Raw genomic sequence first — 18,154 nt, 5'->3', positions numbered from 1 at the left:
CAGTGGTTTCACAACATGAATCCACACAAACTGCAGCCTTTTTTTTTTTTTTTTTTACAACCGTGGACCATACATGTGTGCTATTTTTGGAAAGCACTGTTGTACCGCAAGCCGCCATACGTACCTACGTGCCGTAATTTGTGGTACTGACACATGACCTCTTCTGCTGTTTTATGTTGAGGAACTTGTTTGGAGTACATAGTGAATTTGATGGGGACTTTTTTCTGATGTGCATTTGGCGCCCCAATGAATATTTCCAGGCACAGGACAGTGAATGTGGATTCATCCCAAAACAAACTACAGTCCCCATGTTCATTGTAAAGAAAGAAATTGTCACCCTGTTACATGGTGTGACTGGATTACATATTTTTTAATTGTTTTTGACAACAATGGCTGTCTAGAGGACATATAATCCATTGTTAGTTCTCGTCTTTCATGGGACTTGTTGACAATATGAAAAAGTAGACTTCTCAGACTTATCCTTTAAGTGCAAGCGAGGGGCAACACTGTCAAACAATACTTTTTATTGACTCCACTCAGGAGTGGCTGAGGACATGGCAGTGCACAGGAATGAGAGCTTCGGATGCTGAGTCATGTCCTCTTTCATCCTCACTCTTTGCAATCACTCTCTACTGACAGCTGTCCAATGAATGAACAAGTGCGCTGCTGCTTTCCCGTTGTTCAGCAGGCTGTTCACTTCATATTTCATTCACGCATTGATTAATTCTGTAGAAGGAGAGAGGAGTCGGACGTACCTTTGGCTGAAACTGTTCTCCTTCCTCCTACAGTGCAGGGTGACGACCCTGTGACCTTCACTCCTGACATCCTGACTCACCGTCCACACAACAGGGTTACTGGCTCGGGCTCCCAGGAACGCCACGCCGTCCTTCAGCTTGACCCTGAAAACACATAGACGCACACAGGTTTAGAGAAAATTAGATGATAGTGGATCTGTCAACAGAACTGCTCACAAATGAAGTTTGAGAGCTCCAGAAACACATCTGGCCTCTTGTATTCTCTTTTTTTCCTAAATAAGAAAAGAAAAATGGAACAAGCTTTAATTGTTTCTAACAGAGGTCACAAAACAAACACTTCAAACACTCATGGTGTCTCTCACACACTCAAGGAGGACATTAGCTACTAAAGAAAAATAGAGACTGATCAAAAACATCCATTACTAGTATAAAAGCATGAAACTGGAGCTACAAAAGAAGAAGAAAATAAACTTTTCAAAGGCTTTGTGGTTGCTAGATGATGGGTAAACAATAAATACACTTTTCTCACAAAATGTTGTTGACAATGAACTCCTTCAGGTTTTGGCTCTCATCCATATATAATCATAAATGAAAAAAACAACTACTCAATGCTTTCAAACTTTTCATGTTTTTGCAAGAATAACACTTCAGGGGCTAAATCTGGCAGACAAATGATTTTATTAGCAGTGATGAAACCCCAGGACAACCACACAATCCGGACTTTATCAGACTATTGAATGGATGTTATAAGTGCTTATCACCCCGTGAGTTTGGGCAAGTAGAGGCCTACTCTACCTGCTAGTGCGTATATCTGCCCATTCAGTAGCCCACTCACTGTTTCAGTTCAACTCTTTCAGTCTGTGAGGTTTGGGCACTGAAAAAGGTTGGTGTTTCATTCGGTTTAGGCTACAAAACTACTTTTCAAAGGTTAGGGCTAAGAAGTTCCCAGTTAGGTGCTCTATTGATATTTAGCGTCAGTATTTTCGCTGTTTTTTTCTGGAGGGTTTGACTCTCATTGTGGAGAAATAAAAAGACTGAAGTGAGATGAATAGACTTAGAATTTTCTCTTATTTCACGAAATTATACTTGATCAAATTTAATTTTGTGGACACAAAATGCAGTTAAACAGTTAAATCACAATATATTGTATCGCAATACTCACCATATTGCAATAGGCTTAAAATCGTAATAATATCGTATCGTGACTCAAGTATCAGGATTAAAACGTATCGTGGGGCCTCTGGTGACTCACACCTCTAATGTAAATGCCAAAAGTTAAGTGGTTACGAGGATGATGTTAATAGCTCAGGTGACATAGTTACGTAAACACATGAAGCACTTAAGTTTAGTGGCGTTACTTCTAGGGCTGGGCGATATGTACCAAAAGTCATATCCCGATATATTTAGGCTGAATATCGATAGATGATATACATCCTGATATTTTTATCACAAAGTGAGAGCAAATGTTCAGTCAAAGTCAAAGCTAAATATGACATGTCACAAGTAGTTTTATTGAAACCGTTTATTTAAGTGAACATAAATACTGGATAACAACAGGAGTACCTTTTTAAATCACCTTTTTAATCAAAGCTCCATAAAGTGCAAATTTAAATAAAAATAATAGCCTATGAAATGAAATAGGCCAATCTTTTTCTGAAATTAATATATTTATATGAGAAAAGAATAACGAACACTACAAAAGAACTAAATATGACAATTCCTACTAAGAGCAGCATTTATTTATAAAGAAAGGGGAAAAAAATATATCGATATATGCGGTATGGTCTAATGCCTAATGCCCAGCCCTAGTTATTTCAACATTAATACAACAATATACAATATAACATTGTTTACTTTTGGTTTCACACGTTACCCACCCCAGTTTTCTACACAAAGTTTTGGGTTTGTGTGACAGATCCACTGCCCCGCCCCTGCCCTCCCACCCTTAGAGCAACTTTTCATGCTTTATACTACATCCCCTTTACTTCCTCATCTGCTTTCACATCTGTAATGTCACTTCCGCCTTCGCATATGGGACGATAAGTGCTGAAAAACGCCCATTCAGTGGTCTGACAATGATCAAATCGGCTGGGACTGGCGCATTGGCTGACTTGAAAAATCCAGAGTGGCAAGTTCAAATCAACTCCTGTGTGCTCAACCACCATGAGAGTATGAAAGACTCGTTTTACATGATAAGTCTAGTTTTACAGCTTGTAATATCCCAGCATCAGGACTCTCTGGAGCAATAAATAGGCGGCAAGCTCCACTTCAGACAATCCCCCTCCAACACCTGGGATTTTTTACCAGGACTCCAATCTCTACAGCCTCCTCTCCACCTCTGCCCCACCCTTTTGTCCCCCTATCACTTCCATTACGTGTGGTCACAGTCCGTGGGAAGCTATACAGGTGCCGAAGAACCATGACCTCCTCCTCTTGCAGTATACTGACACGCTTTTGCTCTCTTCCTCCTCCTCTGTCACATGAAATTACCATGAAGTACGTGAGTGGCTTTCAGCTCTTTCCTTTTTCAACATGACAAATTGCTCTTGTTCGAACCACTGGCAAGAACAGAATATTTTATGCGGGAAAAATGAAGGAAGAGATGACAAGAAAAGCCAGATCTGAAGTAAAATACCATGAGCACAAAGAAAGGTGAGGAGAAAGAAGCATTTATTTCAGTGAAACATGAACGCAGGGTAATTTCTCCCGCATCAAAATAATTGGAGACTGTCCTCGTTCTGGAACTGCGGAAAGACTTGTGAGAGATGAAGAAAAAATACTGAGCGATAACAGGGGGATAATGACACGACAAACCATGCAGCAGTCCTTAGAAGAGCCCAGTCATTACATCTTCAGTGTGCCACCAGTCTTCTTTGATCTTATCCAGGCCGCTGAGGCGATAATAACTGGCCTTGTGTTGGTCGCTGCTCCTGACGAGCAAAGATAAAGGCCGCCGGTGTGGAAGACACAGGCAATAACTAGGAGGAGACGGCTGATTGGCGTCTGCCCTCCTGTTTCCCAGTTGTCACCTTAGCCATGGCACAGTAATTACTACAAACTCACAAGCACTGACAGGGAGAAATAAACTAATAGGAATCTACAGTGCTGTATTAACCAAATATCAAATCCCAATTTGATGGTGGTAATGTTTTTGGACCCATGATGATGCTGAGCAGCACCTTCCTACTTAACTTTTTTTTCCTACTTTTTTACTAACTTGTATTACAGATGCCAGTAATATCTCATATTTGCATTAACGTTCAATTTTGATTTCCAAAAGTAAAAATGTATTAATAGTTAACAGTTAACATTGTGATTCCATGTAATTTTGGCTGCGGGTCAGATTTAATGGGCAATATAAAACTATATCTGGCTTCTATGGTGTTCTGTCACTTTGAGTAAATAACTAATCAATAATCCAATGAATTAACTAACAGGCTGATGAGTAGATCAATACTGATGAATGAAGAATGAAGCACAATTACAGTGTCAGATGTGCAGGCTGTACTGTCACTGTTTGTAATTATACCTGTGAAAAGTAATGCATTTTAACTGGATGATAACCCAAGTAATTGTTAGCTTATTACCACCCATATTGACACTTTTTATGAGGCAGCGACCTCTAGTGGCTGTAGTAATTTTGTTGGGAGCAAAGAAGGAAGTAAGGTGACAACAATTCCTCCAAACCAAACAACCACAAGGTTGTTTCCTACCCTCGAATGTGGCCCACAGGGGTCAAAAATCAGCTACTCAAGCTGGTAGGAGAGTAACGTGTTCATACCTAAACATAAAAGTTGCTATTTTAAACACGCCACTATCATTGTAAAATGCTTGCAGTTTGGTTGGGTTTAGGCAATGAAAATACTTGCTTAATGTTTGGGGGGAAAGCACATGGTTAGGCATAGCAAAAGAAAGGGGGATAAAAGGAAAATAAGTGAGGTGGCTGCATACTGTAGAATACATAAAGTGTGACGAGACCTGTTGTGGCTGGAAGTGAGGTCATGAAAGTTAAAATAACAACGCTGAGTTTTGGTTTTATGTGGTACACAAACGCTGGTCTCCTTGTTTAAACGGTTAAACTCTGATCTTTTTTCTAACCCTAACCAAGAACTTCCCTCTCACAACATTAACCACTTGCTTAAAACGGAGACCATATGACAGTTTCACAACATTAACCACATGTTTAAAGCCACTTGTGTTGAACAGATGTAGACTTCTTTCTTTCTTTCTTTCTTTCTTTCTTTCTTTCTTTCTTTCTTTCTTTCTTTCTTTCTTTCTTTCTTTCTTTCTTTCTTTCTTTCTTTCTTCCTTCCTTCCTTCCTTCCTTCCTTCCTTCCTTCCTTCCTTCCTTCCTTCCTTCCTTCCTTCCTTCCTTCCTTCCTTCCTTCCTTCCTTCCTTCCTTCGCTGTTTCTCCCCTCCTGCATCACCCCCTCTCTGTTTCTTTCACACACATGACAGAAAGCCCCGTACATGTCCTATAGCCAACAAGCACGCAGGCTAAATTAACAAATGGCATGTTGTAAATGAGATTGGTTTGGCTAATATGATTTCTGGTGAGGGAGAAGGAGGGGGGGATGCAATAAAGGGAAGCAATTTGAAGGGAGCCCCCCTTTCACATGCATCAGCACATGAAGCTGCCTCATTAATTCCATGAAAACCTGCATCAGTGGGATGAGTATTTACAGATGAGATGAGCTTGTCAGAAGAGACAGTTTTCAGCTCTCCCCTGATTGATGCTCAGAAATGACACCCCAGGATAGCCACTGCCCAAATAACACGTCAACACACTTTGGCATGTCGCTGGCATGCTGCATGAAATACCAATGTGCATTAATATTAATGTACTTTGCACAGCAGGGAAAAAGATACAACACAATTCTGAACAAGACTACAAGCCTTCAATGTATCAAGATAACAACTGCTGATTAAAATGTGCACAGTACTTGAAAGAAATTATAGTTATAGGCTATTCCACTACTGTAGTGAGTTATAAAAATGTGAATATCAGACACAGTTCTAGTGTTACGGTTAGTTCCCAGGACCATATAAAGTGTTAAAAGGGGACAAAAGTGCCATGATTATATCTGACAAATGCACATATAACTTTTCATTGTGATGAAAAAATACCTGAACTTTGAAAATGTATCTGAAAATAAGGTTTGTGAAACTGTACTATAGTTGACATAAAAATTCCTAACTGGAGCAGGAAAGCCTTGCACTGTATGTGAAAACAAATGAAACACTTTTTAGGCAAATTATATTCTCTATAAACATTTAAATAAATATCTTCATATGAATGCATACTCTTTAGATGACAGGACAAGATTTTAGGAGTGAAAGCATCCTGGTTTCTGGTTTGTAGTTCAAGTAGCTTAGACCAATCACATTTAAGTTGATGCTGAAGGCATTGGCTAAAATTCAATCTCGTAATGATAGCTTTATCTTTTTCAAACTTTTTAGTGGAAATGTTGTCTGGACCTAAAATACCTAGCAAAAGATATTGATTTAGTTGCTAATTGGACTGTAGACAATGACAGGTGCACAAATATCTGCTGCTGGCTACATTGGAACACAAGAAATATTGGCCATTGTCTCCAGAGGGTAAACTCAGACTGACAGACATTGGGCCGCGAAATTGGGTAAAGAAAGTGAAAATTAAAATTGTAATTCATTGTAGCAGGACCTGATCAGGAGCTCTTTCCCTCCATTTGCTTGTTTTTAAATGATAGGCAGGTCACAGAAGTTCTCACTTTAAAGCTAAACTGTGCACTAAATGTTTCTGAAATTTGATGCGAGACCTTGTTAGAAAATGCTGTAACAGAATCTTGATTCATATTAGATTAGTGCTGCCGAGTTTGACAGTTTGACCTGCAGATCGCATGCAGTCGACAACATGATTGACAGCTGTGTTAGAGGCCGCTTGGCTCTGATTGGTTGTTTTCGTTCATGCATGGTGGGATCTTGCAAATGCAATTAGCTGCACCAGGAGAAGGCAGGGAAACATGATTTTTTGTTTTCCCACAGATTATCTGTCTGATGTATTACTGTCAGGATATGGTGACAGTTTCAACAAGTATGACAAAAAAGTCTTTACCAACTCTAGCTTTAAGATTGAAGAAAGGGGAGAAAGAAGTGGGAGGTTGAGAGTTGGTGTAAAGGTCTTTGTGGTGAGCACAGGGATGGAAGGATAGCTCGGACTTAAATATGTTTGAACAGAGAGAGGCGATATCGGTTTAGAGACCAGCCAGATGGATTAGAAAAGACAGGCCTCGTATCAGTGTGGATGAAAAAGGATGGAAGATAGAGCAAAACATTCAGGAGAGGAGAGGAGTTGAAGGGAGGGCTTTATTGGTTAAGAGGCGAGAATAAGAACTTGTAGTCATCACTGACATTTGCTGTCTGTTCTGATTTTATATCTCCAACAATAATATAAATATATATATAAATATATATGTCAATGGCATCTTTAAAAAGCCATTTGGAAGGTTCAGTCTCCCACCAGAGTTAAAATAATAATAAATGAGAAGAAACAGGAGGAAATGGTTCCCTGTATTGCCATATGTGTGATAACAGATCATTACTCAAGAAGGGTTGGCTATAAGGAACCCAATAACCTCACACATACATATATATATATATATATATATATATATATATATATATATATATATACAGATCTTGGTGTGTGTCTACTGTATATCTGATATAATGTTGACACATTGGCAGGGAGTGGGTTTGTGGACAAAGCTAACCTTTAGTTGAGATAAATGAAAGTGAGAACAATTGCTGTGATATCAGCTCTGGCACAAAGAAAACCACCTTTGGTTCCCTACATCACAGAGAGACTCCTGCAAAGGCAGAGCCAGATGGAGAAAAGCTGTGATTCAGATGAGTAATATCCAACCTGCAGCCAGGTTCTGAGCCGTCATTAACTAACCCCATTGAAATGTTTGAAAGAAAAGGCCCCGTACATTAAAAAAAATGGCCTGTTGGTCGGTGAGAGGAATCTAAAACACATGTGGACTCCAGGTAGAGCATATTTCCCAAATTAATTTTAAAAAGGCAGTTTAGCTGAATTCAATTTACTGACAGCAGGCAAAATTAGCCAAATCACATTGAGCTAGTTTAGTTGGCCCCGGTCCCTCCATTCTCAAACACCTGCAGCTAAATCCAGTTATGAAATAAACACACAAGCTGTTGGGCATGAACCCCGGCATTCTTTATGCGCCCCTCCCTCCCCCTCTATCTCTCTTGCTCAGAAACAAAATAATCTCCATCGCCTCGGGGTAAAATTAAATAAGGTAGTAGCCAATGACAGGTGAACCAGGCTGGGAGCTGGTTCAATAAATTAGTAAGGTGAAACAAGGCAGCGCTGGAGATGCTCTGAGTCAATTAGCTGAGGAATAGTTGTCGGTGGAATGTTTTTAGGGGCGAGCGGACACAGGCAGATGCGGAGATAAAGAGAGAGCTAATTCAATTAATGAGTTTGATGCTGTTCTTCCCATTATCAGGGCTAGTTAAAAGTGCTGGTGCATGGCAACGCTGCAAACGCAGGACAAGATTAACACTATCAGATAAAGAGGGGGGCTCGCCAGACAAAGCTCATCTCCACCCATGCATTCTGCTGCGTCTCTCTCCGTCTCACCCTTTTGTCTCACTTTCACCATGTCTCTTATCCTATCTCCCTCTGCCTGTCTCTATCTGTTTTCTCCGTAACACTCTGCTTCCCTCAGTGTATCTACACAGCCAAGCCTTCCCCCCATTGTTCTCTATATCCTTCACCAGAGCTCCCTGTCTAGCTATGGTACCCTGCCCTATACTATCTTTTATACCTTTTTTTTTTGTCAAAAAGAATCAGAGATCCTGCTCATGCTTGGTCACCTTCATTCGTTTTATTTAATTATCTCATTTTAGTCGGTAAAGCTTTATCCGGTAGTTTGAAGGTCTACAGACCAAAACGTCTTAATTAAGTTAAGTGACTCCAAGTGAGCGGCAGTGTGCAGAAATTCTGGATCTTTCTCATTTTACAGTTTTTGGCCCAACACACCTGCAATTAAGACTTTATGGCGTACAAGAACTCTGTTTCAAGTTCTTAGCCATGCTAGCAGCTAGGTTTAAGTACAGTGGCCGACAAGGACAAACATGCTGCAGTGGCCCAAAACACACGGCTGCAACTTCATACATTATTCCAATTCAGAAACACAAAAAAGGACTGCAGAAATTCAAAACAAATATTTTAATAGGGGACATGCTGCAGATACAGACACGTATTAAAGTATAAAAAAAAAAACATGCAAACTCCAAAAACAAATGTAACAGAATGCTGTGTGTCGTCTGCATATAGCCAATACAACAGAAGTTCTCCAGGCCTCTAGGGGGATTCCTAGGTGGAACAGCTTCATTTTTGACCAGATATGCACCATGCATTGTCTATTGTTTAAGTGAGTGAAGTGTGTAGATGCATCTGCTTTGCGTTTCTGCAGCAGGTTTTAAAAAAAAATATATATTTTTATTTTTATCATTTGCAGGATGTGTCCATTGTTGTTCTTGTTTTGGATTTCCACATGTTTTTTGAACTGGCATGAACCATGTTTCTCCTCATAACAATGTTTCCGATGTTGTAGTGTATTTGGCTCAGTTGGCCGCCATAGTCAAGGGGTGGTTAGTTGGTTCAGACTAAATTATCTTTGCGGCAATTCGATGGTTTACAATGACGGTGTGTAAGGACATTCATGACATTCATTACTGACGCCAGTGATCCTGTAACTCTTCCTCTGGCACCACCCACAGGTTGACATCGGTAGTTCACACTGAAAACTCTCAACTTTTGTTTATTTGATTACCATGCGGTTTGATGCAGATGTTTTTGTGAACTTCCTTGACTTTTTACCTTGGATCATAATGGTCCCATTTTTAATTTGCCAAAAAGTCTTGTAAAATGAGCATTACATCCGGCCTAGCCATAGGCTCTTTGTCTTATTTTTTCAAAAGCTCCACTTTTTTCTGTGTGCCCTTTCTAATTCACTCTATGTGCTTGAAAATAAATGAACAAATCGATGAACATTTAACCTCTAGACCAAGCTGAAAATACAGGATGGACACACAATTGACAGCTATTCAGAGCAATTTAATATAACAACCTTGCAATAACAAAACTCCTTTTCTCTAGGCTATAGATACAGTCGTAGGTGCTTTGCTCAACTTTTTTAAGAGATATTGAAAAAACTCTTATTTTTTTGCTTCGGAAAAAAGAAGGATTGAAGGAGCTTCCTGTGATATATTCAAGAAGGCTATCATCACATAACCTTCACCCACACCCTCTAATTTCCTCAGGATGTTGCTGGAAAAATGCTGTTGCCTTACGTGATCCTAATCCGGTCCTTCACTTTGCCCTTGTGAAATGTCAATTTCACTTCTCGCTGCCATTGACCGCCTACTCATCCCACCATTCTTTACAGATCAATATCTGTGTGATCCAAACCAGACGGTGAATGGATGTGCATTGAGGGTATCGGAGCTGTGAAGGGTTAAAAGCTACCCATCTATCAAGGGACAAAGATGATCAAAGGGAGTATTGCTTAAAGTGCCTCTTAGTCATTTCAACCTGGAGTGGATTGTATTGAGTGCCACTTAATTGAGGAGATGCTGACTGTCACCAAACAGGAGACACGTTTACAGTCAGGTGGCTGTGCAAGGAACCGTCAGTACTTTCTAAGAAAAGCATAACTATTTGGTTTTCACTCGGAGAGGAGAGAAGCAGATTGCCTTCAGCCAAATTCTGCCTTCATCCATATCTGGATGCCTGAAAAACACGCCGAGCATGCCGATGCCTCATCTGAAAAATTTCTCTGCGTCTTTTTTTAATTAAAAGGAAAAGCAGCCAGATGACTGACATATGGAGCTTGGACCTAAGGTCTGGGAACAAACTCCCGCCTTTTAAAAAAAGAAGAAGGGATAACTGTCAGAGGAGAGCAGCTGACTTCAAATGAGAAGAGGTTCAAAAATGCGAGCTGACCATAGCCTCATGACATGAACAAGTCCATGACAGATCAAGAGCAATCATATGGGCAGGAGCACTGAGAAATGAATTCAAGTCAAAATTCAGAGAAGCCCCTGAGATTGTCTGAGGAAAGGAACATTTCATTTGAAAACCTGGGCAAGGCTTCATACATACAGTACATCTGAAATACATCTCAGTGCGGAGGAAATCATTATGTTCCAGTCAGTAAATAAGAAAAACATTTAATTTGGATCCCAGTCATGGTGTTCTCAACAGAGGCATCAGTATAAGCTAAAGCCATTATGATTCTCGAAAAAATGGGTGCTTTTCATTCATCAATTGAGAACATTTGTGTGTCAGCTGAACAATCTGGATAAAAATGGATAGAGCTTGGCTGTGAGGAAATGAAAAAAGTCCTTGTAATGGCGGAAATTACTACTTTCAGAGAAGTGGCACGCTATATGAAGGCTTTCACGTTAAACAGAACAAATGAATCATACTTTGACCACATATTATTGAACATTAAACAAAAGTCGCTAATGGAATCCTTTAAGCATCATTTTGTAAGCCTCAAGAGTGCAATGATAATAATAATATGATGAGATGGCACTAATGTGGAGCCCATTTCTGCATAATGCATGGCTGCTGTTTTGGGGCATAATGCAACACATGCATAAGTTATCATAGAGGGGGTGTGAGATGTAATTAAGGCATTATTTACTTAAAAACTGGGAAGGAGGAAGCGGAAGATAATGAGAAAGGAAATGGAATTGTAGCTCATAAAAAGTAAAATTTATCAAAGCCAATAGCTTAGAGCAGTCAGTGACTTTGTTTCCTTTAATCTGCCCCGAGCTCTCATTATCTCCTTATGTCACATTATATTTAGGCTTATTTCCAAAACTATAAGAAATAAAAAGTGTCAAAGAAAAATGCAACAAAGAATACATTACTTTCTGAATAAAGAAACAGGCTGGATGTGGGTGGGTATTGACTGAAATGACAAAGAGCTCTCTGTGTGTGCAGCGACTGTGTACATGAAAGCAGGCCAACGGGATGATGACACTGAGGGGTGTGACAGCGCAACACCCACTATGGCCAAGAGCAAGTCACCTCCAGTAAATCACAGCCCGGCTCTCGTCACGACGCAAGACTCAAAATGTAAAATTCAAGAACATCGCCAATCTGGCGCCCTACATGTTGGATGTTTCGACCCCCATTTAAGTCACTGGATCTGTAGCGCAAGCACGGGATTTCAGATTAACACAAATTTGAAACATGTTTCTGATGGTTTTCCTTTTTTCATTTTTCATAATTGCAGAAATGTACGCCAAGCAGTCTACTAAAAAAACTTCCAATTTTTTATTCGCTTTAATGCTGGATTTCAGGAACTCTACTGCTACTGCTGCTGCAGTAGATTAGCTGAAGAAATGAGGTCATGTTGTAGCAGACAGCGGCTTGATCCCTGTGGCTGCCATTTGAATGGAAGCCGAGTCTGTTAAATAGGGGATAGGGCAAACACATGCAGACACTGCTTCCTGTAAAACCTATTTGATATAAGGTTGCATGCAGGGGATAAAAATTAGACTTTGCATTGGATTCGTTCGGCCCCGACGGATGATCCAGGACTGATCCAATATTTGGACCGACACAGAAGGGGGCCAAGCAGTATAATCTCAGGATGTAGTGAGACAGATTATGACAAATTGGTAAAACTGATGTAGGAAGGGTTACACAGATTAACAGCGATGCTACTGGGCACGTACAGTAGTCATCCTGATGACCCCGATGGAGGCCAAATTCTGAAATGCTTTGGCCTGACATTATTGGTATTCTTTAAACTTGCTTGAAGTGTAAAAAAAAACCCTCATCAGTGCAGATCTTTTTACCTTCTCCATGCACCTAGGGAGTAGGCAAAGCTGTGCCAGAAATCCCTACTCTGCTTCCACATACAGTGAGTACTCAAGTCAGTTTCATTTATAGACAGAAATCACAAAGTACAATCTGTACAGGAGGTACAACACCCTCTATTCTTAAATCCTTGGTTTGGATAAGGAGAGACTTGTTGGTGGTGTTGAGTTTGGGATGGCAATGTTGGTCTGTCTGTTGGTTAGTTGGTGGATTCTTTAGCTAGGTTCAGACTGAACTTTCTCAACAACTACTGGATCGATTGCAAGAAGTTTTGTACGGATTTTCTTGGTTTCCAGGGTTTGAATTTTAATAGGTGTTTTCAGACCAAATAGGTCTTGGAACTCCTGAGAGGAGGACCCCTGAGAACTATATACCTTCAAAGACCTCCTTATCCCTTTGCATTCACATCACACCAATTGAAACACTGAAGTGATGTGTAGCTTATTGTAAGTTTGGATCTTGGCTAATTGCTAATTCCGCCATGCTAGCTGGATAGTACACTTACGTTTGGGCAATCAACCATTCAACTGCGTACCTTCTCTAAAATAAGAGCGAAAATAACAGTCCTTCAAAATTATGTTCAAAGAATTACAATCATTCCCTGTTCTTGCACAAGGACACAAAAAATGGCGGCTAATAACTATAATAGAGAATCCCTGACTTAACTTGTCACCATGAGTTTAGAGTCAGTTATTTTGACAACTGTTGCCATTAAATTTATTGCAGATATTAGAGGTATAAAAAACCTTTTAATATCTAATAGAGAAAATTTTAAATGACTTTGGTGAGTTTTCTCAAAGTCAAAATTTTCACTCATTCCTTAAAATACCCTAGAAGGGGTGGTCCGTAGCGTAGTGGGTTACACAGGCGCCCCATGTATAGAGGCTACAGTCCTCGCTGCGGTGGAGCCGGGTTCGAATCCGGCCTGAGCTCCCTTTACCGCATGTCCTCCCCTCTGTCACCCCCTTTCAATCTGTCTCTCGCTTTCAATAAAGCATGTAAAATGCCCAAAAAATAATCTTTAAAATACCCCAGAAAATGTAGCATGTTAGCATGCTAAACCGAGATGCTGGAAGTGTTATGTTCCGAACATTACTATGCTAGCATCGTCTTTGTGAGAATGTTAGCATTTTGCAGCATTAGCATAAGCTTGGCAGAGCTGCTAGCATGGCTGCAGACTCCTAGTTCTGTCATGCATGCACATGTTGCACAATTGTTACCATAAAGACATATGAGCATGATACCCATTGAGCTTCTGTCGTATGTCAATATCATTGACATTCTGAATGAAAGATACATTTTGAACTTAATTCTGCTGATTTTTCGAACTAAAAGTTTTAGTTGAAGATTACTTCCTGACTGAAAATACATAGTATTGTCAGAAAGCAGCTTTTGCACCGTGCACATCAAGGAGAGGAAGAACAAAATTCATAATTGCCATATGTATGCAAATTACATCAATCCGAAGCCATTACTGAAACAATTAATCTTTGGCAATTGCTAAAACATTTTAATCATGATCGTTACAAATGGTTGACTATTCATTATGCCCTCTAATTAGATCATAAATTGTATGAATACACTGTTGTGGGAGGTTTTGAAGGATGTGACACACCGGGGACAAACACAAAAGCCAGCTAGGACTGATGAAGTGTGCTGCGTTAATGGCACTGGGAGCCAGGGTTGCTGAGAGGGGAACTAAATGACTGCTCTCTCCTGACTTCTTCTATGAGTGATTTATTGACTGACTGACAGGCGGTCTGAGCCTGCAGATGTGTGGTCAGGTGATGCAGGTGATCATGATCAGGGGTCAGAATGTCAGAGTGTGTCATTCAGCTGTCCTGACCTCGGGGACTATCAATATTCCCGATGCAATTGATTAAATGCTTACTGCCAGTGCGAGTGAGCCGAGCGAGCCATGGCAACAGTCGACACATTCTCGGTCTAGATGTCATGTGTTGTTGTATTTGTCAGTGTTGTGACATTTGTGCAGAGATGTGGGAAGGCAGTACAGTAAGTGCTGGAGTGGCAATGTGACAAGAAACATGTCAGCCATCACGCTAACCCAACATTTCAGACAATGTCCTTCTAAAAAAAGCTGTCACAATGGTGCCACAAAACTGTTTGCAAAGTGTGCAAGAATTTGACTATTGCTGAGAAAACTCCAGACATTAAATACATTCAATCTTGGTTTCATTCACATTTTCAAGGTTATGTTCAAATACAATATCAGCCTTCCTCAAGGGACAAAATAAAGCATCTGTCTGAAATGTCTGTACACTCTCCTCTGCACTCTGCCGTGTGCAGATTATTGAAAAGCGCAGAGCCGAAATTGCAGGTAAATCAATTCAGGCCCGATCTGTAAAAGCTGGCATGTCAACCAGTACATTAGCCCATTTGCACTTCATTATGTGCACCAGTGGGCACTGCTGAGAAGTCACCATCAGCAGGCTCCACTACATACATTAGACAAGGAAAAGACCCAAGTCACTTCACATTCTTCTGACAGGGTTTGTGTGTTTGTGTGTAAGTCTGTGAAGGAAAACGAGGAATGTGAAGGATGTGATAATGACAGATAGAAAAAGAGGTAATCAAAGAGAAGATAGAGGGACGAATTAGGGGTAGAATAATTGACTTTGATGTGGGCTTGAATGGAAGAACAACGGATAATCTCTGCTGGCTGCTGTTCTTTTCTTACAAAGGATACAAAGTAAAAAAAAAAAGAAGGGGGTTTTTGTTTGGGTGTTTTTTCCTACGCTACCGCTCTCCTCACAGGCAAAAAAAAGAAAATCAAAAATCATGTGGGGATTTGCAAATACGGATATTTTAATTTGATTTTTTGTGTGTTTATTTTGCAAAATGAAGCTTTGTTATTAGTAGCATTATGATAAATATATATATATATATATATATATATATATTGCCTCTCTCAGACTTTCCGTCGTCATCCCTTCCTCAACTTGTTATTTTTCTCCCAGTTTCTCTCTCAGGGCCTGATCAGAGATCTGAGACTCAGTAGATCTATAAAGAAGAACAAAGCTTTCTCATCACTATGTGTCTGTGTAAAAGTAAATAATGTGTTTTTTTGTTCCCCTCGGGAGCAAAACCTTAGTCAAACTGCACGTATTTGTGTCAACACGGCTTTTGCATGCATCTTGGAGCGAGTCAAAAGCCTCAGAGTCCAAGCACTGATATAAAAATTACCAGCATGAAAGAAGGCAGTAACTTTTCTGGTCTTCTTTGGCACCTCTTGCAGCTGTTGACTCGCATCGTGTAGAAATGGTTACTTTAGAATTTAAATCAACTGAGCGAGGAAAGTGTCTGGACAAACAGTCTGACCCCACTGCAGAACAGATGGTAAAATGCGATAAAGTAAACTCAATAACATCTTTTTACTGTGTTAACAACCTTGCAAGACAACTTTATCCTTACAAAATGGTTTCATCATGCACTGTCCATGGTGTGCATTTCAGAGAGCGGCTTATTTTGCACTTGCTGGAGAGTGCATGCCTTACATCACCAAAGAAGCGGGCAGGGTGAAATTTAGTTGAAATTTAAGGCTTGTATGCAAGCTGACCGTGGACTTTAGGGCAGTCTCATACACAGAAAAACACACACAATCAGTTAATTCGGTGAGGAAGCATCTGTCTTCTTTGATTAAAGTATAAATACAGACTTTGTGCAGTTTTTTTCAACATTTTCGGAATTCATTTCAAACCCAGAGAACAAATATTTGCTAATAATGTGACTGACACTTCTTGCTTGTTGCTGTCGTCAGGCATAGTGAGTATTCCAGCATTGTGTAAATAAGCAACCCGTCACTTTCTCTAACAATCTGAGACTCTATGCCCAGCAGCACTTCAGCTTTGAGTCGTACAGAATAATCTCTCAATAATGATCTTTTCCTCCACTGAGAGTTCTTCCACCGCTGGTTAAGACAACATTTTGTGGATTCCTGACAGTTTTTTGTAGTAAATCACAGGCACTTTCATGCAAAGTTTGCCCTTATTTGCATAAAGTTAAAATCTTTCCACTTTGGACCAGTCCATTTTCTCTGGCTGCCGATCAGGCCTGTGTTGCCTGTTATCCAACAATGCCTTTAAAGAGAGAGTCACGTTGCTTTCTTTTGAAAATAAATGGGATTGGGCATTTTGCACTGCCAGTAGGCCCTCACCCTGATTGAGAGATAACAAAAACTGCCTGTAGATAATAGTAAATGGACTGCACTTATATGGTGCTTTTCTACTTTTGCAGACAAAGAGATTTACAATTTGCCTTTCATTCATTCATTAGCACATACAATGCTAGGCTGAGTTGGCCGATTTACCAACCCTGCAATTCATGGGCAGCCTGTTTTTCCGGTGACACAGAAGGACACGAAGGACTGGTTTGATTTAGACTACCAAAACTAGTTAGTTAATGTTAGGGAGAGTCTGGTTAAGAGTTAACATGCTGGTTTGAGTTCTGTTGGGGATCTTTGTGGCATGCTTTCTGCTTAATTTCTGATATTGTTTCTACCATCCGAGACCTTTTTTGTGACATCTTGCTACTTTCATCTTGCATCTTGCCTCAGCAGTGATTATTTACCCCATTACAACAGGTCCCTTGACAAGAAAACATAAAAAATCTGTGTAGCCAGTGCAGGAGTACCAAAAACTGTAGTCCCTCGAATGGCCACTCGAGGCTTGCTCCAAAAGCGAGTAAATTACATTACATTACATGTCATTTGGCTGACGCTTTTGTCCAAAGCAACTGACAATAAGTGCATTCAACCTGATGGTACTAGCCTTAGACCACAGGAATCAAGTAAGTACATAACTTTTAAGAGCCAACTGTAACTGCTACAGGAGTGCTATATGCTGAAGAAGATGAGCATTTCTTTTTTTCTTTTTTTAAATCCCAATCGGCATGTTAAGTGACACCAGATATAAACGGGCTTACATCCTGGCACAAATACAACTTTAGTCTCTGAAGCAAATGTATCTCTAACCATGTTTTATGCAGTCTATGGTGAGGCTGTGGCCCAGTTGGTAGAGTGGTCACGCACTGTCTGGAAGGTTGGTGGTTCGATCCCAGACCTCCAAATATCCTTGGGCAAGATACTGAACCCCAAATGGCCCCTGATGCTGCATTCAAGGTTTAAAAAGTGCTTGGATTTTGGATAAAGTGCTTGTAAATGCTTGAAATTCTTACTTTTCTCTTGCAATCTGACTATAGATAATCACATGTAACATGTAGAAAATAATGAGTAGCCTATCTGAAAAGAAGACCGTTCCTCCTAAAAGTGTAATACCATCGCTGTTGGTATGGTTGAGTGAAATTACCCCTTTTAGCATGTAAGTATTCATCTAAAACATGCAACTTACAACCGTTTTAAGGTACTGGAAAAGCTTGAAAATGGACCTTGAAGGTCCTTGAAAAGTGCTTGAATTTGACCACTCAAAAAGTGTATGAACCTTGTTTATAAGTGCAGTCTATTTACCATTTACA

General features: G+C 40.1%; 1 protein-coding gene across 1 annotated transcript in view; it reads right to left on the bottom strand.

Annotated features, from left to right (window-relative positions):
* The window catches only part of si:dkey-112m2.1 (transmembrane protein 132C), a 196,321-nt gene that overhangs the window by 89,923 nt on the left and 88,244 nt on the right, over window positions 1-18,154 (bottom strand). Inside the window, exon 4 of the mRNA XM_059358067.1 lies at window positions 756-899. Within this exon, the coding sequence (XP_059214050.1) occupies window positions 756-899 (144 nt within the window). The remainder of the gene's footprint in view (window positions 1-755; window positions 900-18,154) is intronic.

The sequence above is a fragment of the Centropristis striata genome, chromosome 19, assembly GCF_030273125.1.
Source record: "Centropristis striata isolate RG_2023a ecotype Rhode Island chromosome 19, C.striata_1.0, whole genome shotgun sequence".
NCBI classification, from domain to species: Eukaryota; Metazoa; Chordata; class Actinopteri; order Perciformes; family Serranidae; genus Centropristis; species Centropristis striata.
Note: the sequence above shows the minus strand (reverse complement) of the source record. Positions and strands in the feature narration are given on the sequence as shown.